The sequence below is a fragment of the Felis catus genome, chromosome B1 (assembly GCF_018350175.1).
Source record: "Felis catus isolate Fca126 chromosome B1, F.catus_Fca126_mat1.0, whole genome shotgun sequence".
Lineage (NCBI taxonomy): Eukaryota > Metazoa > Chordata > Mammalia > Carnivora > Felidae > Felis > Felis catus.
In genome coordinates, this window is record NC_058371.1 from 104,896,018 (window position 1) to 104,920,487 (window position 24,470).

The 24,470-nt window shown below is 40.7% G+C and overlaps 2 protein-coding genes across 8 annotated transcripts in view; one reads left to right on the plus strand and one right to left on the minus strand.

Moving 5' to 3' along the window:
• Positions 1-230: 230 nt before the first annotated feature.
• On the minus strand, positions 231-10,465 carry LOC123384964 (splicing factor 3A subunit 2-like). Of its 2 annotated transcripts, XR_006596832.1 has the most exons (3): positions 9,518-9,892; positions 8,037-8,182; positions 231-772 (listed from the first exon to the last, which is right to left on the minus strand). XR_006596832.1 is itself a non-coding variant. In XM_045055928.1 (2 exons), the coding sequence occupies exon 1, from the start codon at positions 10,410-10,412 to the stop codon at positions 9,849-9,851; it is 564 nt and encodes a 187-aa protein (XP_044911863.1). In that variant the 5' UTR covers positions 10,413-10,465; the 3' UTR covers positions 8,912-8,977; positions 9,518-9,848. The 2 variants fall into 2 exon arrangements, 1 of the variants encoding a protein (XP_044911863.1); XM_045055928.1 differs by lacking the exons at positions 231-772; positions 8,037-8,182 and adding an exon at positions 8,912-8,977 and having other exon boundaries at positions 9,518-10,465.
• SEC24D (SEC24 homolog D, COPII coat complex component) overlaps positions 6,489-24,470 on the plus strand; it is a 110,396-nt gene continuing 92,414 nt past the window's right edge. The window contains exons 1-3 of one of the 6 annotated variants that reach the window (XM_045055925.1): positions 6,489-6,508; positions 12,437-12,595; positions 23,380-23,509. In XM_045055925.1, the coding sequence (XP_044911860.1) occupies positions 12,478-12,595; positions 23,380-23,509 (248 nt within the window). In that variant the 5' untranslated portion in view covers positions 6,489-6,508; positions 12,437-12,477. Of the gene's footprint in view, positions 6,509-8,094; positions 8,167-10,134; positions 10,268-10,877; positions 11,018-11,661; positions 11,686-12,436; positions 12,596-23,379; positions 23,510-24,470 lie in introns of those variants that run through there. The other 5 variants (XM_019829009.3, XM_019829010.3, XM_011281667.4 and 2 more) reach the window with 5 other exon arrangements.

Genomic DNA, 24,470 nt, shown 5'->3' on the forward strand with positions numbered 1-24,470 from the left:
GATTGCCCGGATTCAGCTCTAGGGTCAACTGGCGGTCATGTCCTCTGGATGACCTTCTCCAACACAATTGTATATGTATCTATAAAAATCTTAGATGCCTGTGATTGTAATATAAAGTTACACTTTAAAAAATAACCCATGCAGCGTCTGGGTGGCTCCAGTCTGTTTAGTGTCTAACTTCGGCTCAGGTCATGATCTCCAGGATTGTGAGTTCCAGCCCTGAATGGGGCTCTGTGCTGACAGCTCAGAGCCTGCAGCCTGTGTCAGATTCTGTGTCTCCCTCTGTCTCTCTGTCTCTGTCTCTCTCTCAAAAAAAAATAAGTAAACATAAAAAAATTAAAAATAGCCCAAATTATTATGGGATAAGCCACCCGTTCACTAAATTCAGACCCCATTCAGGGCGATGCAGCTGTTTCTGAAGGCTCCTCTGGGTGCTGAATTCCATACACTTCTGAATACAGTCCTCAGATTCGCCCATTCTGACTGGGTCTTGCCACCATGTTCAGTCACCTATGACTTCCCCACTCCTCAGATTGTAAAGAGAACCCTGCCTGGCCTTCTCACTTCTAAACAGTTGCTTTTGGCTCGCGTTCATGGAGATGGGGCTCCTGGGAGGCTGAAGGGTGCACCAGAGGAAACAGACTCCCACTCTCACTGCTGCCAGCACAGAACCTTTATGAGGTCAGGATGAGCTCTCCAGACCTACTCCCAGTTCGATCAGTATACTTGGAGTCTTCTTTGTGTCTCTTGTATTTAGAATCAACTCTTAGATCTAGGGGAAAGGAGAAAGTCCAAAAAGTCACCTTTAGTTCTTGGCTAGTGAACCGTGAACAATAGAAACATCAGCTCCTTTCAAAAGAAAACTCCACCCTTACCCATTAGGGTATGTTTTCAACATGAGACTCCATTAAAACAATAGAATTGCCAGGGGCGCCTGGGTGGCGCAGTCGGTTAAGCGTCCGACTTCAGCCAGGTCACGATCTCGCGGTCCGGGAGTTTGAGCCCCACGTCAGGCTCTGGGCTGATGGCTCAGAGCCTGGAGCCTGTTTCCGATTCTGTGTCTCCCTCTCTCTCTGCCCCTCCGCCGTTCATGCTCTGTCTCTCTCTGTCCCAAAAATAAATGAACGTTGAGAAAAAAATAAAAAAAAAAAAAAACAAAAAAAAAAACAATAGAATTGCCAAACGGTCCACTCATTTGCTCCTCTGTGGTAAATTCACTCTAATCGACAGTTCTTTTGTGATTCTAGTCTATATGCTGTTCTGTATGTTGGTTTATGGTAGATTTACTCTGATAAGTAAAATTTAAAAGTGTCTTATTTAATTTTTAAATACACTAATTTTGGGCACCTGAGTGGCTCAGTCGGTTAAGCATCAGGCTTTGGCTCAGATCATGATCTCACGGCTTGTGAGTTCGAGCCCCGCATTGGGCCCTGTGCTGACAGCTCAGAGCCTGGAACCTGCTTTGGCTTCTGTGTCTCCTTCTTTCTCTTTGCCCCTCACCCACCCACTCTCTGTCTCTCAAAAATAAATAAACATCAAAAAAAATTTTTTAATATAATTGTAAGAATATGATTATTTGTTTAAGAGGTCCCCCTCCCCACACAAAACCAGTGGCTCAACCTTCATACAGTTATTTTTCTCTCATGTAACAGCTCAGAAGCAGACATGGGGCTCAAGGTGAGGTGGTGACTCTGGTTCATGAAGCTACCTAGGCACCAAAGTTTCCTTCACATTCTTTCCACCAATCCCAGAGAACTGTCCTTATCCCAAGGGTTCATTTGGCTTGACCACTACCATCTACATTACAGCCTGCAGGAAAGTGAGAGAAAATTCATCAGGCTGAAAATTTTAAGGATGAAACAAAGAAGTTGCATATAATTTCCACTCTGGTCAGTGAGTCCCAGAGCTACAACCAGCTGTAAGGAAGGCTGGAGCCACAGTCTCCTGGCTGCGCAGCCCCACATCAGCTAAAACTCAGAAGAAGGATGGATACTCGAGAAATATTAGCAGTTTCTGCCACAATGTGATATTCCAAAATCTAAATTTCTGGTAATTTAAATTTCTAACACCATATAATGCAATTCTATATTGTTATTTACAATGACAATATAGAATTGCAGAATAACAATACAGAATTGGATTATACTTCTAGATAATCAAGTAAGAGGATTTGAGGAAGGAATCAAAAGAAAATAATTTCTTGTTAATAAGCATATATCGAAGCAGTGACTTCAAATAGCTAGTACCATTGCTACTTCTTCTGACCATTATTCAATGAGTTATCTGGTCCTTTTTATTTCTCAGTTCAATCCTGATAGCAAAAAGGGAAATATTTGTTACAGAATAGCACATCATAAGCTTTCAAATTGGTAGACAGGGCACTTTGAGTGCGTATTTCTCTCTCTCTCTCTCTCTCTCTCTCTCTTTCTTTCTTTCTTTCAAGTAGGCCCCATTCCCAATGTGGCCTTGAACTCAGGACCCACACTCTACCAACTGAGTTGGTAGAGTTGCACACTCTACCAACTGAGCCAGCCAGGTGCCCCTGTGGTAGAGTGCCCTCCCTAAAGAAATAGACCTCACGTTAAGGGAAGGCAACCTGGCTAGTGTGACTTCCCTCATGAGCCTGTAACATCAGAGTGTATGCCTATACAATATCCATATTTGGAAAACAAAGAAGTAGAAAATGTATAAAAGACTACACCACCTGGTGTTCGGGGCTCAGTTTTTTGGGTACAAACCAACTGAGCGCATACCGGCACAAATAAAGTTGCTTCCTGGAAAGAAAAGCCTCTGTGTCATAACTCTCTGTGTGAGAAACCTGCTACACCCCAAGCTTTCAATATTAGAAAGGTGAGAGTACCTTTCTTGTAAGCATTCTGTTAAACAAAAGTTGGGTTTCATCCATGTCTTAAGTGTCTGCTCTCCTTCTTTGATCAAGAAAATCAGTGCAGTGAAAATACTGAGACATATATCATTGACTTCATCAATTGGAAAATCTTTGAAGTCAGAAATGTGGTCTGAGTAAGGGGTGAGCTATGAATATAGAACAATGGCTGTGCAGCAGGCACGACTCAATTTTCCACCAGCTTTTAAAGCAGGTTATAAAACTATATTTACTATTCCTCCTCAAATCTTAGCCACCATCAAGAAAACCTGTGAGAAACCAAATGATTAAAGGATAAATTTCTGAGGCCTAAAATCTCACTGAGACTTTGTAAAATAAATCTTTTCTGAACACCATATTCTTTATAAAGAGATGCTGCTTCCCATATTAGCAAATACATACATGCGCGTGCGTGCGCGCACACACACACACACACACACACACACACACACAGAGGCAAGTAAGTCAGATCATGTCATTCCTCACTTTAAATTTTTTTTAATGTTTATTTACTTTTGAGAGAGAGAGATACAGAGCACAAGTGGGGGAGGGAGAGAGAGAGAGGGAGATACAGACTCTAAAACAGGCTCCAGGCTCTGAGCTGTCAGCATGGAGCTCTACATGGGGCTTGAACTCATGAGCCATGAGATCATGACCTGAGCTGCAGTCAGAGGCTTAGCTGACTGAGCCACCCAGGTGCTCCCTCATTCCTCACTTTAAAACCTGAAATGACTCCTTTTTAAATCAGAGAAAAAACAAAACTCTTTATTTTTTTAAGTTTATTTTTACTTATTTTTGAGAGGGGGGGGGAGAGAGAGAGAGAGAGAGCTGGGGGGGAAGGGCAGAGAGAAGGAGAAAGAGAATCCTAAGCAGGTTCCACACTGTCAGCACAAAGCCCTATACAGGGTTCAAACTCATAGAACATGAGATCATGACCTGAGCCAAAATCAAGAGTCAGATGCCTAACCGAGTCACCTGGGCACCCCCAAAACTCTTTAAAATGGATTAAAGGACCCTACACCATTCACTTCCCTTTTTAACCTTTTGTCTCTCCTCTCCTATGACTTTCCCCTCATTTCCTCCACCGCAGCTTTGCCAGCCTCCTGTTCCTGGAACATGCCAGGCACCCTCCTTTCTGACATGGGGACTTTTGGGGGCTCTTCTGCCTGAAATACTCTGCCCCCAGGTGATTTGCGTGGCTAACTCTATTACCTCCTTTAAGGTCTTGTTCAAATCTCACCTCTGTCAGGTGTGTCAATCCAGGTCTCCCAAAAAGCACATGCCAACATGGAATTAGACACACAACAGAGTGACTGGGGAAACCACCTATGAAGAGTAGAAGAGAGGGAACAAGAGCAGGAGAAAAAGGGAAAAAGGCTGCTGGTACTATGCAGATCCAACATCTGTGAAAAGAGGAGGAGGAGGTAGGAGGTCTGGGTAGGATGAGCCTCATATTGCAGTGCGGTTCTGAGAAAACCTCAGCCAGGACAATGGAAACCCCACAGGAAAGATTCCTTTTTTTTTTTTAAGTTTATTTATTTATTTTGAGAGAGAGACAGAGAGTAAGCAGGGGAGAGGAAGAAAAAGAGGGAGACAGAGAATCCAAAGCAGGGTCTGCGCTGTCAATGTGCAGAGCCTGAGGTGGGGTTCGAACTCATGAATCATGAGATCATGACCTGAGCCAATATCAAGAGTCGACCACTTAATCGACTGAGCCACTCAGGCACCCCGGAGGAAAGATTTCTTACTAGAGGGGTCCCATGCTGGGAAAAAGTAGTCTGACTTCAGTAGGCTTACTATGCTCAGTCATTGGCTTGAACTGCTGAGAAGAATATTTGCTTTGGGATGAATGGTGTTGTGAAAGGCATAACAGCTGAAGGATGTCATCCATTTACATGCCTGGGAGTAGGTAATCTTGGAGGGAGCTCTGAGTGGCATGCCTTCAGGCACCACAGACCCCTACCCTAAGTACTCTATGAAATACTACAATCATTAATTATCCCACATAAAACAACCCATCACCCACTTGGCATTCCCAATCCCCCTCACCCTGCTCTACTTTTACTTTGTTCCATAACACTTTGTTTCATATCATTAAATGTTCATGATAACAATGAGAAGAATGTAATATCCCAAATTTACGAGTACACCAAGGTTAGTAAGCTTAGAATGTGCATTCATTACAGGATTCCCCAGGGTTTCATCCTTAGACTTTATCTCCTTAATTCCATTGTCACAGATATGCTGTTAATAATGATAATTATTTTGATGGTGCCGTAACAACATTATTGAGCATGTATTATGTGCCAAACACTGTACCAAGTACTTTACCTGCATTATTTCCTTTAATTACTACAAAAAATTTTGTGATTAGTATTATAATTACTCCCATTTTTATTGATGAGAATACTGAAGTTTAGGGAGGGAACACATAGCCAGTAACTGGCAGAAACAGAAGTCATGACTTGGTCTGACTGCAGAGCCTTATCTCTTGTCTGCCAGATTGATTTCTGGGGGAAAAAATCATTGAATCATTCCTTTGCTTAAAATTTTTCATTGCCTCTCCAGAGCCTTTGAGGGCCCTCAAGAGCTAGCGTAGCCCACCTACCTGCTCTCATAGAGATGAGACTATCTATCTATCTATCTATCTATCTATCTATCTATCTATCTATCTATCTCATTCCTCTCCTCACTCCTTTAGAACCCCACCTTTGAGCTGTACTAGACCATTCCCTCTTTCATTCCTGCTATTCCTGCTACCTCTCACTCCTTTTTTTCCTAACTCATTTTTGTCCTCAGGGACTCAGTTCAGATGCCACCTCCATCAGGGAGATATCTCTCACTTTCCAAGTCTGGGCTCAATGTCTCTTCTTACATTTTCCCACAGCAACTTAGTCTTCTCATAGAACTCTAATCCACTGTACCATATTTATAGGTCCCACCAGACCAAGTGTCAGCAAGCTTTTTCTTTAAAGGGCCAGGTAGTATATATTTTAGGTTTTTTGAGTTTTGTGGGAAATGTCACAACTACTCAACTCTGCTGCTGTAGTGCAAAAGCAACCACAGAGAGTATAATAATGAAAAGCATGGCTGTGTTCCAATAAAACCTTATTTATGGACATTGAAATTTGAATTTCATATAATTTTTATGTGTCACAAAATATTATTCTTCTTTTGATTTTTTCAACTATCTAAAAATATAAAAACCATTTTCAGCTTGCAGGCTGTACAAAAATAAGCAGGTGGGCCAGATTTTGTAGTTTGCCAATCCCTGTAGTCTTCCATGAACTTTTAATAGCTAGAGCAGTGTCTCATCCAACTTCATATCCACAGTGCTTAGTACAGCATCCAGCTTATAGTGAGTGCTTAATAAATGTTAAATAAGTAAAACTCATATAGCTAGTAGTGAGTGATAGTTTCAGGATTCAAACCTGAGTCAACTTGACCTGGCAGTGTGATGTCACACTGCCCAATCTATGGCTGATGACATAAGTAATGCAGTACACTCAGAGCAAGATATTCAAGATATTAGCAAAGTAATTCTAGCTAGGAGTGAAACTGCTGGGCCATATGGTAACTCTATATTTTAACTCTAAAAAAATATTTCTTCTAGAATCAGCTTTGGTAAGTTACATTTTCACCAGAGATTTCAATTTTAATTATTTTGTTATTGTCTTTTTGTATGGGGGGTGATACTGCCTCTTTTATTTTAAAAATAAAATCTCATACAGAGTGGCAACATTGCCTAATTGCTAAGAGCACAGCCTTTGAAGCCAGACTGCTCCAAAAACTACGTAGAAACTACGTTGTTTATTTGAAGTTCCCAAGAATATTAAAAATGTATATCTAAACAAAAATTTGTACATGAATGTTCATGACATTATTCATAATAGCCAAAAGGGGGAAGCAACCTAACTGCCCATCAACTGATGAATGGATAGTGAAATGTGTTATATCCATACAATGGAATATTATTTGGCAATAAGGAAATAAGTACTAATACATACTACTTCATGGATGAACCTGGAAAACATTATGCTAGGGGCACCTGGGTGGCTCAGTCCGTTAAGCGTCTACCTCTTGGTTTCAGCTTGGGTTATGATCTCACAGTTTCATGGATTTGAGCCATGTATTGGTTTCTGTGCTGGCAGCATGGAGCCTGCTTTGGATTTTCTCTCTCTCCCTCTATCTCTGCCCTTCCCCACGTGTGCTGTCCCTGTCTCTCTTTAAATAAATAAACTTAAAAAAAAAAAAAGGAAACATTATGCTAAGTGAAAGGATAGTCACAAAGGGCTACATATTATATGATTCCATTTATATGAAGTGTCTAGGATAGGAAATCTTTACAGATAAAAAGTAGACCAGTGGTTGCCTAGGGCTGTAGAATGGGAGGGTAGTGGGGAAAAGGCAGTGACTACTAATGGGCAGGGTTTATTGGGGAGGGATGAAAATATTCTAAAATTGATTGTGGTGATGGCTATACAACTCTGTAAACATACTAAAACCCATAGGACTGTATACTTTAAATGGGTGAATTGTTAATTATATCTCAATAAAACTGGTATTAAAAAAACAGAGAAAGAAGTAATTTCCAGAAGTACCTTTGCGTCTGGCCCTTGATGATCATTTAAACTGTATTGTTACCGTTATTGGTTGCTGCTCAAGTTAGCCTACCTGTACCCTTCTCCCCACCATTTAATTTGGCCTTATTTATTGTGTTTTCAGACGTTTAATACAGTCCAAGTCTTGGCTATTTCATTTTTAAAAAATATAAATGCTCTTCAAACTGTAGCTTTTCAACCAGAGACTCCAAATTTCTTAAGTTACATAAATGCTTAGAGCACCATAGTTTTTTCCAAAGGATATATATAACAGAAAGAACCCTGAGTATTGTCAGGTAATTCATTCTCTTTCTATACAATCTTTTGCACCACCGATTATCTTCTTTATTTTCCTTTTACAGTTAGAACAGAGGGGTTCCTGGCTCTGGCTCAGTCGGTGGAGCATGTGACTCTTGATCTCAGGGTTATGAGTTCCAGCTCCACGTTGAGTGAAGAGATTACTAAAAAGTAACTAAATAAGAATAAATTTAGAACAGAAAGACCCTAAAGAACACAGAACTCCAGCACATGGACACTCCCTGTGACCTCACCTTTCAATTAGGATTTGGTTACCAGGGTGACCACATTAATTATACATGGAACATCAGAGGCTGACATCAGGTGACAGTGGGGTAGTTTGGACCAAGGAAGGCTGGGAATCCAGGCTGATCCTCCTGTCTGGTAAAGGCCAACAATCCTACAAAAAGCGTAATGTCAGAAGTTAGTCACTAAAGGGGTGGTATATAAGGTCAAGAGAAGGGAAACTGGCCTGAAACCAGAAGTCTATTTCATAAGAAAAAGAAATTTGTGATTGGTAACTCGAGTAACTGGTGGAACTGTATGGTCTATTAATATCTTAGTTATTTGAAAGCTTAACTATAAGGCAGTTACAGGAGAGAAAGGCAAAACCATTTAATAGAGAAGAGCAAATCAGAGTAATATTAAGAGAAAGAAAAATTAGGTAAAAATTACTTTGAAATACAATTAGAAGGCATGACTTCCAACTAAAAGACTAGGAGGTTATTTTCATTTTCTGAAATTTGGTTTATTAATCTATAAGTGATTAAGTTGAATTCACTTCTCACTGAATACTGACTTATCCATATATCTAATCCCTTCCAGCTTTAAATATTTAGGAATTCAACACTTAGTACTGAAATCACAAGTTGTTTGTCTGGTATCCCTGAACAAAGAGTTAGAAAGAATTTACAAATTCAAATTTAGTGGTTTTATAGAGGCAACAAGCCAACCAGCTGATAGGAATCAGCTCTCCTATCTCTGAGAGACTACTGTTTCTTACATTGTGACATAACTGTGATATGACAACTTTTTTTATTGCTCTTACAAGCTGTGTTGCTTCAACACAGATCAAAGCTTCCTAAACTTCATCAAACATTTTCATTATACTGAGAATACAGGAAACAAATTTAAAACAAAATTTTTATTGTAGATTTTCAAATCTAACCAATGGGCAGGGCATCACACTTTAAAGCTGTAGAAAAAGGAGAAGTAGGAAAGAGACCATTAGACTTCACCATGCTGGAATAACTTAAAATGCCTGCAAAAACTCATGTAGCATTTCAGCAGTAGCATTATACCCATGCAAGTGTTTGCCCAAGGATTTCATCAGTAAAGGGATTTGTCAAGCAGTCTTTATCGTCTTGCAGTCCAGAAAAAAGCATATTTTGAAAACAAAACACTGATTTGGTTTGCTTTGTGTAAGTTTGGTAGCTATACCAAACCTAGGGTTGGCTGAAGGCCTTTCTATCTAGCAGTGGGGCGTTGTGAGAAACCAGCGAGATGGTCCTAGTTTTTAAGGCTGGATAGAGAAGTCAAGTCCCAGGTCTCACATAGGTTGTCTTTGTCAGCTGTTTCTTAACAACACAGTGAGCTAAACACTGGGTCCTTATGTATGAATTGATTCCTGTTTGGGGTGGGTTCAATCATTCTCCCTCACAATGAATCTGTAGGCACTTCTTGAAGGAATACACAGAAGTCTAGCAATTTCAGCTTCAATGAAGGCACCTCTTACCACACTTTTCAGTTAGGACATCTTTTTCTACCGATTTTACACGTTGCCAAGCTGCTTCGGACGTTCCTTCTTCTGTAGTGCATTGCACAAATGCGTCATCAAATTGTCCGTATACACGTGCCAGATTGGCCTTTAAACTCTCATCTCTTCGGAGTCTTGAATCGTGTACCTTCCAGTATTAGCAAGCAATACCTGTAATATCAGTTACTCAAGTAATACGTAATGAATAGCTGAAGCTGCAACCTGTTGAATGAAAGAATGAATGAACCCTCATTACGCACTCCCGCCTTCCCACAAGCTCCGCTGTGAAAACACTGATTTATCAAAAGCGTTAACATTTTGACCTGTTATAGGGGAACAAACAAACAAAGAAACAAACAAAACACACAGAAAGAGGCGAATAGAAAAAAAAAAAGGAAGGACGGGCTGCCCAAACTCCGGCAGTTCTCTCGGCCAGGCCCCGCCTCCGGCCCCGCCCCGCCCCGTCGCGTCTGTGCGCGTGCGCCGGCGGGTGCGCGGCAGCCGGTCTGAGCCCCGGCGCTGGGGGCGCGCAGCCGGGAGAGTGTTTGACGTGGCAGTTCCCAGCCCAGCTGCAACTCTGTGCGCGAGACCAGCCTGTGGGGACACAGGGCCGGGGGAAAGGCGCCGCGGGAGCAGCGGCCGCAGCGGGAGCAGGGTCACCGGGGGCAGCTGGCGCTAGGAGCAGAGCGCAGGCTCTCGGAAGTCCAGAGGCGTGCGGGAGCAGAACAGGTAATGCCTCGCCCTGCCTAGCTACGCTCTGGCGGGACAGCCCCTCCCCAGGCACAGCTGGAGAGGGGTGCGGTGCGGGGCCTGGGATGGGGGTTGGCGGGAGGCTGGATGCTAAGCTGTGGCAGGGCAGCGGAGGAGACCTCATACTTACCTCCTACAGCCCTTTCGTGCAGTTTAATAATGGGGGTGGGGTGGGTGGGCGTGGGCATTTTTTTTACCCGCCCCCGCCCCCATCTTTTTGTCTTGGGATGCTGGGACTGCGTGCTTAGGGTCCTCACCAGCCCCAAGATTCCAGGGACACTGCCAGCGGTTTTCTTGTCTCCGTATCAACTTAATTTCCTTTTTGGAGGAAGGCAATATTGGAAATACTGATAGTAAAAATGGCAACTGTGTCTTCAAAGCTTCGGGACATCCTGAGAGTGCAACCAATTTGTCCAAATCCGAACCTGGTCCAGGGTGAGAGGCGCACCTCGGCGATAATTGACCAGTGACAATGGCCTGGGGCTCCCCAGATTTTGATCCTAGGCCTGCTGTTGCCAAGTGGCTTTCTGCCATGTCGCCGCTTGAAGCTGAGTCAGGTTTCTGTAACTTGGTGCTGTGTGAGGAAGTTTGACGTGGCAAACCGGGCTGCGTGAGGAAGCAAATTCCTGTCAGGACCAGTAGAGAGGGACCCGACTGCTTGCTTCCTGCTGTTCGGAGTGAACATCCCGGCCTTGCCTCTCCGTCACTCAGCAACAGGCTGCTACGTAGGTGTGTGCTCCTGCTGACTTCCGAAATGTGCTTGGTTGGATGAGCTTGACCAAAGCTCAGGCTGCCACGTCTCTCTCTGCTGAAGTGGGAGGAGGGAAAAAAGTGTTGTCAGTAACAAAGTGGACCAGCAGGCTTCTTCCTGTGTCTCCTCTCTGCAGTTCTTGCCTTCCAAGGAGAGGAAAGTGATCTTACGATGTTTTCGCCTGGTCCTTTTAATTTTGGAAACGCATAGTTTAATAGGAAAATGAAACCGAATGAAGAATGACATTTCCTGAATGTAGGTCTATTTCAAGGCTTAGCAGGTATCACCGAAATTTACCTTAAAAGGTAGTATCGTAAAATAACAACAGGAAGGGTATTTCTATGCCAGGTAAAAGAAACCGGAGAGAAATCGTAGTATCAGTGTTTTATATCTGCCAAATCTTTAGAAACTTTATTTTGTAAGAGGGACCTGAGGCCCAGAGAGGTTCTTCACCTTATCCCATGTCACACAGCTAAATATTAGTATATTTATAGTGAAAGCCTACTTCCTTTGCTAGGATTCACAGCCTTTTTTGTTACAAAAATTTTTTTGAGAATAGTTCTGTGAAATGTCTCTTGTCTCGTGAAACCTGGAAAAAATGGAAAATTTAAAACAAATTGGTGTTTAGCTTCTGAGTAGAATCAAGGTGGGTATGTTACATTTGTGTGTGTGTGTGTGTGTTGCCTGAACATATATGAAATTGCTTTTTTTCTTTGTTCCTTAAATATATGTGCATATGTTTTCAGAGGTGTGATATTTAAATTAGAAAGAGAGTCTGTCATCTCTGAATGAGAAACCACTGACAACTCCCAAATTGTTGTAGGCTGCAACCTGCCTTAGTCATTTCATGACTCACAGAGTGAGTCCATTATCCGCTCCTTTATCTTCTGCTGTATTTGTTGGACTATTGATCTCTCTTCGTCCTAACTGCCTAACGAAAATTACTAATTAGGATAGCACTGAAATGACACGAGCCAAAAAACATTTGGTTGCAGACCACTGGCAGTTGTGCTGGTCAGTGAATTGAATGACTGTGATTATTGCCAGTGGCATGCTTTGCGCTGAAACAGGGCCATGGAAACCAAAGGCACAAACATAGGAGAGACTATCTGTGAAATAGTTCATTCTTCCAAAGAAGAAGTGATTGGCAAGTTGTTATTCATATTTTGTGCCTGAGAATTTGCCTATAGAAGCGAGTTACTGAGTTCCATAGAGCTATGATTAGAGCCTGTTTAGGGGATAATGGTATGATATGTTGTGTGATATGCAGACGTCTCGTGCACCTGATATTTTCTTCAAACCATTGTAAATATTTACTAACGGCATTCTTATTTTTAATAGCATTAAGTAACTCAAAAATCTCTTGTTGACTTTTTTTTTTTTTTCTTCTGTTGCAGGCTTCTTTTGTAGAGCTATCCCTTGGAATGATATTTTCATAATGAGTCAACAAGGATATGTGGCTACACCCCCCTATTCTCAGTCCCAGCCTGGAATAGGTCTTTCTCCACCACATTATGGACACTATGTGGACCCCTCTCATGCAGGTTCTCCACCAGGTAAAGTGCATTATTTTGGCTTGTATGTGATTATTGATTCTCAGTACTCGGAGACTTAAGATATTCTGAAAGAGCAGCTTTGGGAGTGTTGAATGGTCATTATATAATGCAGTGGTTTGAGAGTATAGGCTTATTTGGAAAAGTATATTATAGAAGAAGCCTGCATCATCAGTTTGGTTATTGCTTAGAATACAATGAGTTTGGTTTTAAAATATAGATTAAAACAACTGACGAATGGATAAAGAAATTGTGGTTTATATACACAATGGAGTACTACATGGCAATGAGAAAGAATGAAATATGGCCTTTTGTAGCAACGTGGATGGAACTGGAGAGTGTTATGCTAAGTGAAATAAGTCATACAGAGAAAGACAGATACCATATGTTTTCACTCTTAAGCGGATCCTGAGAAACTTAACAGAAGACCATGGGGGAGGGGAAGAAAAAAAAAAAAGGTTAGAGAGGGAGGGAGCCAAACCATAAGAGGCTCTTAAAAACTGAGAATAAACTGAGGGTTGATGGGGGGGGGGGGAGGGAGGGGAAAGGGGGTGATGGGCATTGAGGAGGGCACCTGTTGGGATGAGCACTGGGTGTTGTATGGAAACCAATTTGACAATAAATTTCATATTTAAAAAAAAAATGAAAAAAATAATTGAAAAAATAAATATGACCTTTGATTATTAAAAAAAAATAGATTAAAACAAAGAAGCTCCTGAATGTTTTGTTTTTACTGTTAGACTTGTTCTTGCTATTAATCAGTTGTGTGGGGTTATTTAAACATTTAATAAAAAACCGAATTAAATATGTACATATATATCATACATACTATATATATATATTATATATATATACATACACTAAAGTGCTTTTGCCAATCATAAAAAATCAGGCTTGATATTGGAAAAATATGATTAGATTCGTATGTCAAATATTACAAAGTGATAATAACAAAAACATGGCCTTACCTTGAAATAATTAGTGATTGAAATCATTAATGGAGTGGGATTACCATTGCTCTGATGGAAGTTGGCACCATGAAGCCACCTCCCTTTATCAAGAGGCTGCTCTGAGGGACCCAAGTTTCAGGGTCAGGGGTGAGGCTAATAAGAGCTTGTTTCAGGTCTAATGGTCCCAAATTTCCTAAAAATATTTGTTTAAGACAGTTATTAGGAATTCTGAGAGAATGCTGAGGAATTCATCTCAAATTGTTGTGTAAATCAGTGAGTGTCTCTTGGGGATCACTAGGACTGACTCAGATACGTAGAATCTGGGCTCTGCTGGATGGCATGTATGGAGTGCAAATCACTGAGGGCTGGGGAATGCCCTGTAGGGAGGCTTGACTGCAGCAGCCACACAAAGTTTGTTTCAGAAGATGCTCTAAAGACTGTGTATTTCCTGTGGAAAGTGACTCTTGTGATTTAGTCTGCCCCTCATTTTTAAAAACCTTCAGATGAGGCATCCCCCTCTTGTCCAGAACCAATCTTCCCCATAATATTTATAGATCTGGATCCTGTAGGAACTTTTTCTTGTTTCTCTCTATCAGGTGGTTCATTGCCCCTCTGCATTTGTATATGATGAAGATTATTAACTGCTCTTTTTGAGTGCTTACCATGTATCAAAAACTGGTCCTAAAAGCTTTATGTGCATTATTTTATTTAATCCTCACACAATGCTATGCAATAGATTATTAGCCCTGTTTTGCAGCTAAGGAAACTGAATGGCTGGTATACTATGATTTATCCAAGGTCACAGAGCTGGTGGGGTAGCCAGGATGCATACCCAAGTATCTCAAGAAAACAAACAACAAACTCTAATACACACCTAAGTAGAACATGCAGTATCATTCGCTCTTCCTTCATCTCTTCAAGACAGCCATGTTTTTAAGAAATTACTTGCTTTCCTCAGTGACTCTCCATCCTTGCCTTTCAGTCCCTCCATGGCTCAATGTAGTCTGCTCCATAGCTTGGGCCCCATCCACTCTTCCCCTTCTCCCACCAAGGTCATCAGTGGCCCTAACACCAGATGCAGTAGACACTCTCCTGTCATCTTTTGAATTTGACACTGCTTATGGCCTTCTTTGTACAAAACTCTTCTCCTTTGGTTCCAGTGACACCATATTTTAATATTTTTCTTGGTGGCTTTTTGGACATCTTTTTCTAAGGAGTCCCCTACCCCTTCTATATGACCATAAGTATTGCTGTTTCTCCTTCTTTGTTCTTCTTAATTTTTTTTTAATTTTAAGTAATCTCCATGCCCAACTTGGGGCTTGAACTCATGACCCTGAGGTCAAGAGTTGCATGCTCTACCAATTGAGCCAGCGAGGTACCCCTCTCCTTCTTTGTTCTGTCATCACCCCTTTTCTCTCACTCTATAGGTATTTCCCTAGGCTGTAACCTTCCATATGAAGTACTGATCTCTCAGATCTATTTCTCTAGCCCATATGTCTCTCTTAAGCTACAGACTCTTATTTTCAATTGCCCACCTGTGTACGTGGGCACATTGAACTCATCATATCCAAAATAATTCAGAATGTTTTTCGTAAAACCTACTTTTCCCTGGCATTCCATATCTCACCCAGCATCATCATCATTCACTCAGTTATCCAAATTAGAAACTTTCACTATTAAAAACATTCTCTCCCTTTTACCTTCTTCAATCCAACTGTCCTCCCAATTTCTGTTTTAAAAACAATTTTTTTAATGTTTATTTATTTTTGAGAGAGAGAGAGAAAGAAAGAGGGAGAGAGAGAGAGTGCTGTCAGCACAAGCCTGATGCAGGGCTCGAATCCACGAGCTGTGAGATCATGAACCAAAGTTGGATGCTTAACTGACTGAGCCACCTAGGCGCCCCCCTCCCTATTGCTTTTGGGGAAATTGTAAACCTCTTTCCTACCTGCTTCCTCCTATCTTGTCACTCGTCTTGTTCAAACCATCCATTTCTCATCTGGATTACTAAAATAGTCTCTTAACCATTCTCTATCTTCAGTACTGCCTTTCTCCAGACCATCCAGTCCTGTGCTAGAGGGATATTTATTTATTTATTTTTTTAAGCTTATTTATTTGTTTTAAGAGAGAGAGAGAACATGCAAATGTGAGCAGGGGAGGGGCAGAGAAAGACAGAGCGAATCCCAAGCAGGCTCCGCACTGTCAGCACAGAGCCCAAAGTGGGGCTGTGAGGCCGTGTCCTGAGCCAAAATCAAGAGTTGGAAACTCAACCCACTGAGCCACCCACGTGCCCCTGGAGGGATTTTGCCTTTCTTTTTCTTAAAACCTTTTATAGCTTCCCATTGGCTCTGATTGAATTTTAGGCTCCATAGACCTTCATTAATTTACCCATTTTCTTTTTTTCATCTGCCAAATTATCATACCTGTTATTGCAGTGGTACTAAGCCATTAGTCATTTAGAGTCTGGTTTGTACTGGTGCTCTCATCTGCACTCCACACTACCAGAAAGTGGATCCATGCCTTCATGTTGTCCTCCACGTTCCTGCTTTAGACTCACTTCAAGTGCTGTGCCTACAGATGTTTCTGACCACTGTTCTTTCTCAGGCTTGTCTATAAGTCCTTTTTTCCTTTTGTGTTCTTCTAACATTTGTGCAGGCCTCTATACCATTTGCCACACTGTAGTTTAATAGATGTGCCTGGAGCAGGGAAGGTACCCATTAAATGAGTGTGTGAATGACAAGCCGCTCCATTCATCAGCAACTCTCTGGTGTTTACCAGTATTAAAACAATAATAACAAGGAAACTTCCTCTGTTGGATTAAAACCTTCACACTTTAATTTAAGCCTTTTTCTGCTTATTCAATTCTCAGATGGATACCGGGCTATCAGACTCTATAAATATACCTTTTTGTAAAATATGGTGTTTTTGTTGAATTATTTAAGGCTGTTACTACATTACCCTAGCCTTTATTTCTCTGGGCTGAATGACCCTAGATCTCCTAATCTTCAGTCATCAGGTGCCTTCTTTTCTAGTCTTTTGGTGACCCTTTTATTGGTTTTCTGGCAGATACAGGCAATCTAGTTGTGGTTCTTTGAAGTATCTGTTCTACCATAGATATGAGCAGTGCTAACTCTTGTTTTGTGTTTCTCACAGATCATACCTCCATTTGTGCCTATTGTGTGATGCTAGGGCTATGTAGTAAAATTTAACACATTTATTGAGTGAGAAAAATACTTGCGGCAATATAACAATGAATAAAATAAACCTAATCTCAGCCTTTAGAGTACTTACTTACCTAGTGGGACATGTGTCAAGTACCTTGATGGTGGCAATACAGGGGGTGTAGTAGTATGATAAAGGAGGTGGAAGGTGGTATGGAAGCACATGTCAGGGGCACATAACCAAGACTTATGGATAAAGGGAATCCTCCTGGAAGAAATGACCTGGAGGATGAGTAAGAGTTGGCCAGGTAGTGAGGCAGCTTAGTGGGGTCAGGAGGTGGCACTTTTGAGCCATTTGCAAGAGGTTCAGCATGGCTGAGATGTAGAGTGCCAGCAGTGAGGGGTATGCCTGGAGTGGAAAGCAGGGCCATCTTAAGACTTTATTTAGGCTTTATTTTAAGGTCAGTAGGATGCCACTGAGGCATTTTAAGCTAGGAAGGGTCATAATCCCATGTATATTTTAAAAAGAGTTATATTCTACATTAGAAAGGATGGAGAAGGCATCAGACCTGGACACACTACTTTCTGGAATAGGGTTTCTCATCCTCAGCACTGTTGACACTTGGGGCCAGTTAATTCTTTGTCGTGGGAGGTTGTGTTGTGCAGTGTATGATGTTTAATAGCATTCTTGGCCTCTACTCAGTAGATACCAGTACTCCCCCTCCTATCCCCACCTGACCCATCCCCATCCCCACGCCTTGGCAACCAAAAATCTTAGACATTGCCCAAATGTGTCTTCAGAGGAAGAATCATCCCTGATTGAGGACCACTGGTCTGGAAGCTGAGAGGCAAGAACTAATATTGATGTCCTGGAACTAAGGTAGGGCGATGGAAGTGGTGAGGCTTATAATAAATAGCAAACTTATATACTTACACTACCGGGCACAGTGCCTCGGGAAAAGTAGTCATTACATGTCCATGCAATAGGGAATTTATCTTTGTTTTATATATTTAAAATTATATATGTGTGTGTATGTATGTACACATATATATACACATACACACACACATATATATATTTAAGCATGATAAGTGCATTCCTTAATCACCATCATCTATTTCACCTGTCCTCCCACACTCATCTCTCTAGTAACCATCAGTTTGTTCTCTATAGTTAAGAGTCTATTTCTTGGTTGGTCTCTCCATCACTCTCTTTTTCCCCATTTGCTCATTTGTTTTGTTTCTTCAATTCCACATATGAGTGATATCATATGGCATTTTTCTTTCTCTAATTTTGCTAGAGCTAATACCTATTCTTCTCAAACCATTCCAAAAAATAAAAGAGGAAGGAGAACTTCCAAATTCATTTTATGAGGCTAGTATCACCTTGATACTAAAACCAGATAAAGGCACCACAAAAAAAAAAAAAAAAAAAAAAAAAAAAAAAAAAAAAAGAGAGAGCTACAGGCCAATATCTCTCATGAATGTAGATGCAAAAATCCTCAACAAAATATTAGCAAACCAAATCCATCAATACGTTAAAAAAATCATACACTAACAGGAACCCTCTTGCTCTGTTGGTGGGTATACAAACTGGTCCAGCCTCTCTGGAAAACAGTGTGGAGGTTCCTCAAAAAATTAAAAATAGAACTACCCTATGACCCAATAATAGCACTGCTAAGAATTTACCCAAGGGATATAAGAGTGCTAATGCATAGGGGCACATGTACCCCAATGTTTATAGCAGCGCTTTCAACAATAGCCAAATTATGGAAACAGCCTAAATGTCCGTCAGCTGATGAATGGATAAGAAGATGTGGTTTATATATACAATGGAATACTACTTGGCAATGAGAAAGAATAAAATCATGCCATTTGCAGCAATGTGGATGGAACTAGAGGGTATTATGCTAAGTGAAATGTCTGTCAGAGAAAGACAGATATCATGTTTTCACTCATATGTGTATCCTGAGAAACGTAACAGAAGACCATGGGGGAAGGGAAGTAGAAAAAAATAGTTACAGAGAGGGAGGGAGGTAAACCATAAGAAACTCTTAAATATAGAGAACAAACTGAAGGTTGATGGAGGATGGAAGAGAGGAGAAAGTGGGTGATGGGCATTGAGGAGGGCACTTATTGGGATGAGCACTGGGTGTTGTATGTAAGCCAATTTAACAATAAATTATATTAAAAAAATAAAGTGCAAAAAAAATCATATATCACAATTGAGATTTACTCCCAAGATGCAAATGTGGTTCACTTTTTGCAAAACAATCAACATGATACATCACGTCAACAAGAGAAAGGATAAAAACCATATGATCATTTCAATAGATGCAGAACAAGCATTTGACAAAGTGCAACATCCATTCATGATAAAAACTCTTTGCAAAGTGGGTCTAGAGGGAACATACCTTAATGTAATAAAGGCCTCATAAGAAAAATGCACAGGTTATATCATACTCAACGATGAAGAACTGAGAGCTTTTCCCCTAAGGTCAGGAACAACACAGGAATGTCCATTCTTAACCACTTTTATTCAATACAGTACTAGAAGTCCTAGCCACAGCAATTAGACAACAGAAAATAATAAAAGGGGTAAACTTTTTTTTTCACAAGTGGTTTTTAATTTTGGTTTTAGTTTATCAGATCCAGGGCCAAGTCCAAGATATACTTTTCTGTGATGTTGTTTTGGTCAGGAGTTTTTTTGTTGGTAGCAGAGACTATTATAGTGGAAAGTGATTTGTTAAAGGTATCAGGAAGCTAAGAGAATATAGAGAAAGCCAGAACCAGCTTGGGAGTCCATGGTCCATAGAAATACACACTCCACACAGGACCATTCCATTAGCAGCCACTGCCTTTCTACCCCAGAACCACCATTTCCGCTTCCTGGCCAGGGTCTCCCAGTGATGTGTTGCTTTGCTGAATTTAGAATACATGGCAACTACATTTGTAAGAGGTTTATGCAATGGATGTTCCGTCTTTCTAGCTCAGGACCATACAGAAGGGCAAGCCAGAAAGGAAAATGGAATTGGTATTGAGTAAGCCAGTCTATATCTGCCATGATATTAAAGACCAGTTTGTGATTTTAGATATTTTTCTTTTGGCATAAGCATAGTTATTAGTTCTTCTGGTATGATTTTTCTTGTTAAAATTCTCGTACTGCTCTATAAAGAATTCAATTTCTCTTTACCTCTGACCACTTTTGAAAATACCTGTAATGTGATCAGGAGAAGACTGTGACTTTGCAGATAAAAGTGATACTGGTTTCCCTTTGACCCGAGGATAGAGTCCAAATGGCACACAGGACTTTGCAGCCTGACCTGACCAACCTGGACAACCTCTGTTCCAGTCACTTTCCTTCATAATCTCTCTGCACTGAACCTTCTGCCTGTCCCTGATCATGCCATGCTCTCTCATATCTTTGCTCAAGTTTTCCCTTCTGCCTGAAACCTTCTCTCCTGTCTCTACACTAAGAAAACTCTTGCTTGTCTTGCAAGATTCAGCTCAACCAGCCCTTTCTCTTTGAACTTTTCCTTGATTTCTTTAGGAAGAGTTAGCTTGTCTTTCTGCATGTTATAACACTCATCACATGACACTGTCATTATTTGTTTACATGGTTGTGAATTCCATAAGAGCTCTCAGTGTCTCAAAGGCACATTGAATGTATATTGAACAAGAATGAGTTTGAAACGTTGCCATAGAGTTGATTTTCAAAAACAAAAAGGAAAGAACATTTTAGTGAAATTGGTATATAACAATACTGCTTGAATATATTAAGCTGTTTTTTTTTAAATTTTGTTTTTGTAACCAGAAATTTATTAACGTGTGTGTCTCATGGATACATATGGGAATACTCAGCCATAAGTAATGCTGAAAACTGTTTTTTTATTTTCTGGAACTATATATGAGGATTGTTGATGAAATTGGTATTTAGCTATTACTTAAGGAATCAAATATTTCTGGTTTCTTGTAGTACATATAATTATTATTTTGGCACTAGTGTTGTGGATTTTCTACTTTTGTCCAAAATAATGTTTCAAAAATGAAAATGCAAGTGTACATATAATTATGGTGTATATGTTCTGTTAGAATATAAATCCTTGAAAAAAGGAGGACAGGGGCATATGGTCAGAGGAGAGGAAACCAACGTTTGATGATCAGTTACCTTATTTATCAGGCATTTCTGGGTGCTATAATACCTATTGTCTTATTCAATTCTCAGAACAGTCCTTGGAGACAGGGAACACTACTGCCATGACACAGTGTTAAAAGTTGAGGTTTCAAAAGACAGAGGTATCTTATCGGGGTCACAGCTGTTAACTGATGGGGGAAGGAATTCAAACCCAAGTCTGTGTAACTGCAAATCTCATGTTTTTCTAACTTTGCTGGCTTTGGAGTTTAGAACTTTGTATAAAAATGTGGTGTTATAATTATGACTATTGGGGTGCCTGAGTGGCTTAGTCAGTTAAGTGTCCCGACTCTTGATTTCTGCTTAGGTTCTGATTTCACGGTTCGTGAATTTGAGCTCTGAGTCAGGCTCTGCTCTGTCAGCTGAGGATTCTCTCTTTCCCTCTCTCTCTGACCGTCCCCATGCTTGCACTAGCTCATTCTCTCTCAAAATAAATAAATAAGCATTAAAAAATATTTGTTGTTTTTCTTCTTAGTATATAAAAAATTGCTAAGTAAGACTGTGACTGTAAAATTAATAAAACATTTTTCTTAAGTTTGAGGAATCCTGTTTTAAGAAAATAAAACCTTTTTGAAAGTTTTGATAATAATCATGAATACAGGCATTTCACTGGTTATATTACATTCTGTATTACCCAAGCATCTGAAAGCTTGCTGTCAAAAGTATTATGATGATAATATAAGAAACTTTAATTGGGCAACTACATGGTCATCCGGTAAATTCTCTTGCTATCTGAGAGAATAAGCTCTCTAGAGGAAGATAAAAGAAGAAAGGAGATGTTGGATATGAAATATCATCATGAAATCAAGTGGAGGAGTGCATAGAAGCCATTTAGGAGGTCACTGATAATGGTGCCAGAGAGAAGGGTAGAGTCAAAAGTAAGTTGAACAAGAGGTGCCTGGGTGGCTCAGTCGATTAAGCATTCAACTCTTGGTTTTGGCTCAGGTCATGGTCTTGAGGTTCATGGGTTCCTGCCCTACACTGCGCTGTCAGTGCTGAAGCCTGCTTGAGATTTCTCTCTCCCTCTCTCTTTGCCTCTCTCTCTCTCAAAGTAAATAAATAAACTTAAAAAGAAAAAGTAATTTGAATGAGCTGGTACAAACCAAGCAGGTTGGAAGTGGAGAGAACAAATAAAGACATATGTTGTCACAAATGATCTAATCAAGGCCTTTCATTTTGCAGTGAGGGAAAATGAGGTCCTTAAAGATAAAATTCTTACCCACACCATGCATGTGTTAGTAAATGGCCAGGTGGGGCCTTGAACTCCTCTGACCCACACTCAGTGATTTTTCTTCTGTACCACAATTACTCTAGAAGAGAAAAATGTCTGCAAAAAGTTCTAAAGAGAGACCTTTAAAGATCTATTTGACAAGAGCTGCTTGTAAATGAAAACAGTTACTGCCAGGAGCATTTCGTCATCACAAGGGATCCCACCTTGTGTATGACCAAGTGTGATAACTTCAGCAGTTGAGCACCCAGCTATTTGGAATCCTGGAAGAATTATGAACTCTGAAGGCTTGCTTTGCCTTTGTTAGAAAAACAGATGCTACTTTCCTTTTGTTTTCCTCATGCTGTAATTCAAAGACATTTTCTAACTTTTGATTTTGGCTCAGGTCATGATCCCAGGGTCGTGGGATTGAGCCCTGTGTCCGGCTCTGCAGAATGTGGAGTCTACTTAAGATTCTCTCTCTCTCTCTCTCTCTCTCTCTCTCTCTCTCTGCCCCTCTCTACACCTCCTGTGTACGTGCACACACTCTCTCTCTCAAAAATAAAAATAATAAAAATAATAAAACACAAAGGCATTTTCAGAGAATTTTTTTCCCATAGTTAGAGTTAGGCTCTTTATGATACCTCATATTGTTTTGTTGTTGTTGTTGTTGTTTTTGGAGTTATTTTCTGAAATCCAGAATGGCATTTTTCATTGCATATTCTAGCATTCTTTGTGTGATTGTGTGTTCTATCAAGGTTTTTCTACCAAACGCAAGTTTATTTCTTCTGTTTTAGTTTCTGTTTATTTTATTTTATTTTAATTTTTTTTAATGTTTATTTATTTTTGAGACAGAGAGAGACAGAGCATGAGCAGGGGAGGGGCGGAGAGAGAGGGAGGCACAGAAGCTGAAGCAGGTTCCAGGTTCTGAGCTGTCAGCACAGAGCCCGACGCGGGGCTCGAACTCATGAACTGTGAAATCATGACCTGAGCTGAAGTCGGACGCTTAACCAACTGAGCCACCCAGGCGTCCCTTAGTTTCTGTTTAGTATTGAGATAATTCTCTTCTTTCTGCTCTCCTATCATTATGATGGTCAAATAACTATGGGAGAACCTGGTGTTGATAGGTCTGTGATGGTTAATGCAAATTTAAAGGAGAACTTGTCTTAACCCATTTTTTCCCCTCCTTCCCCTCCTAGTTTTCATTTTTAACCTAATGGCATGGCATCCTCTCTCTTTGCACATTCATACTCTTCTAAATTCATGCCCTTCTGTTGCAGGTATGATGAAGCCAGCAGGGCCTTTGGGGGCTGCTGTCCCTGGGGGGATGTTGCCTCAGGGCCCTTCACCTCCTGGACCTCATCAGTTTGGCCAGAATGGAGCTCATGCCCAAGGGCATCCTCCCCAAAGGTGAGCTAGGTAGATTTCAACCCTCATTTGTATATTCTACTAAAATGGTCTCACAAGTCCCTTCTAAACTTGCATGTTTATTGATTGAAAGTTTGACCTCTTGATTCTGCCCACACCCTTGAAAGGACTTGCTAGAAGACTGCCCTAGGAGACAAAGCATTTAGAAAAGGTAGGAGGGGGAAGAAAAAAACAATGCTAGTACATACTAAAAAATATATAAAAAATTACTTGTATCAATACCACACATTTTAATTTTGGATTATATTCCTCTTGTTTTAGAGTTCTGTATTAATCTCTGATTCCTTCAGATGTCTATGGCCTGTATTCCCCAATAAATTTTAAATTCTCTATCCTCTTGAATCCTTCATAGAACAGATCTCAGTGCCAGTAGGTGCTTCATAAATATTTTAAAAATTAAATCAGATTGTGGCCAATGGTAAAAACTGGATTTGATGTGGAAGGTACACAGATGCCGATGAAGGATTTTTGCAGGACAATAGTAAAAACAACAGAGGAAATAAATCTTCTGTTTGTGTTTTTATAATGAATTCAAGAAGGAAAAAGTTGAAAGTTGGAGGCAGGCCTGAAGAAGCCACGATAGGAGATGTAGGAGATATGTAGAGATGTGCACCCCACTGGGGACTGTCACCTGGGAGGGGAGCCAACATCACACCTTCCCTGCTGGAAGTCCCATTATTGTTTGTCCTGTGAGCTGCCACTGTTGAGACTCCTAGTGCCAAGCTGTATGTAGTGTTTACTTTGGAATTTCTCCAAGGGTTACCTGGAGGCTTCATTTCCCAGGTTCCTTTCCCAGGCCGTTAGGCTGTAGGGTTGGGTGGGAGGAGTAACCCCTCAGTGTGAATCTGGACCCTGCTGCTGCTGAAGCCATTTAGTTATCCTTTCAGGGAGCCTGAGAGTAGTCCCTGTTAGTGGGATAACTCTCTGGAATTTTAAAAATCGG

Bases quoted from the DNA above. Each gene is read 5' to 3' on its own strand.
- LOC123384964 (XM_045055928.1), bottom strand. From the start codon at position 10,412: ATGAGGTCTCCTCCGCTGCCCTGCCACAGCTTAGCATCCAGCCTCCCG.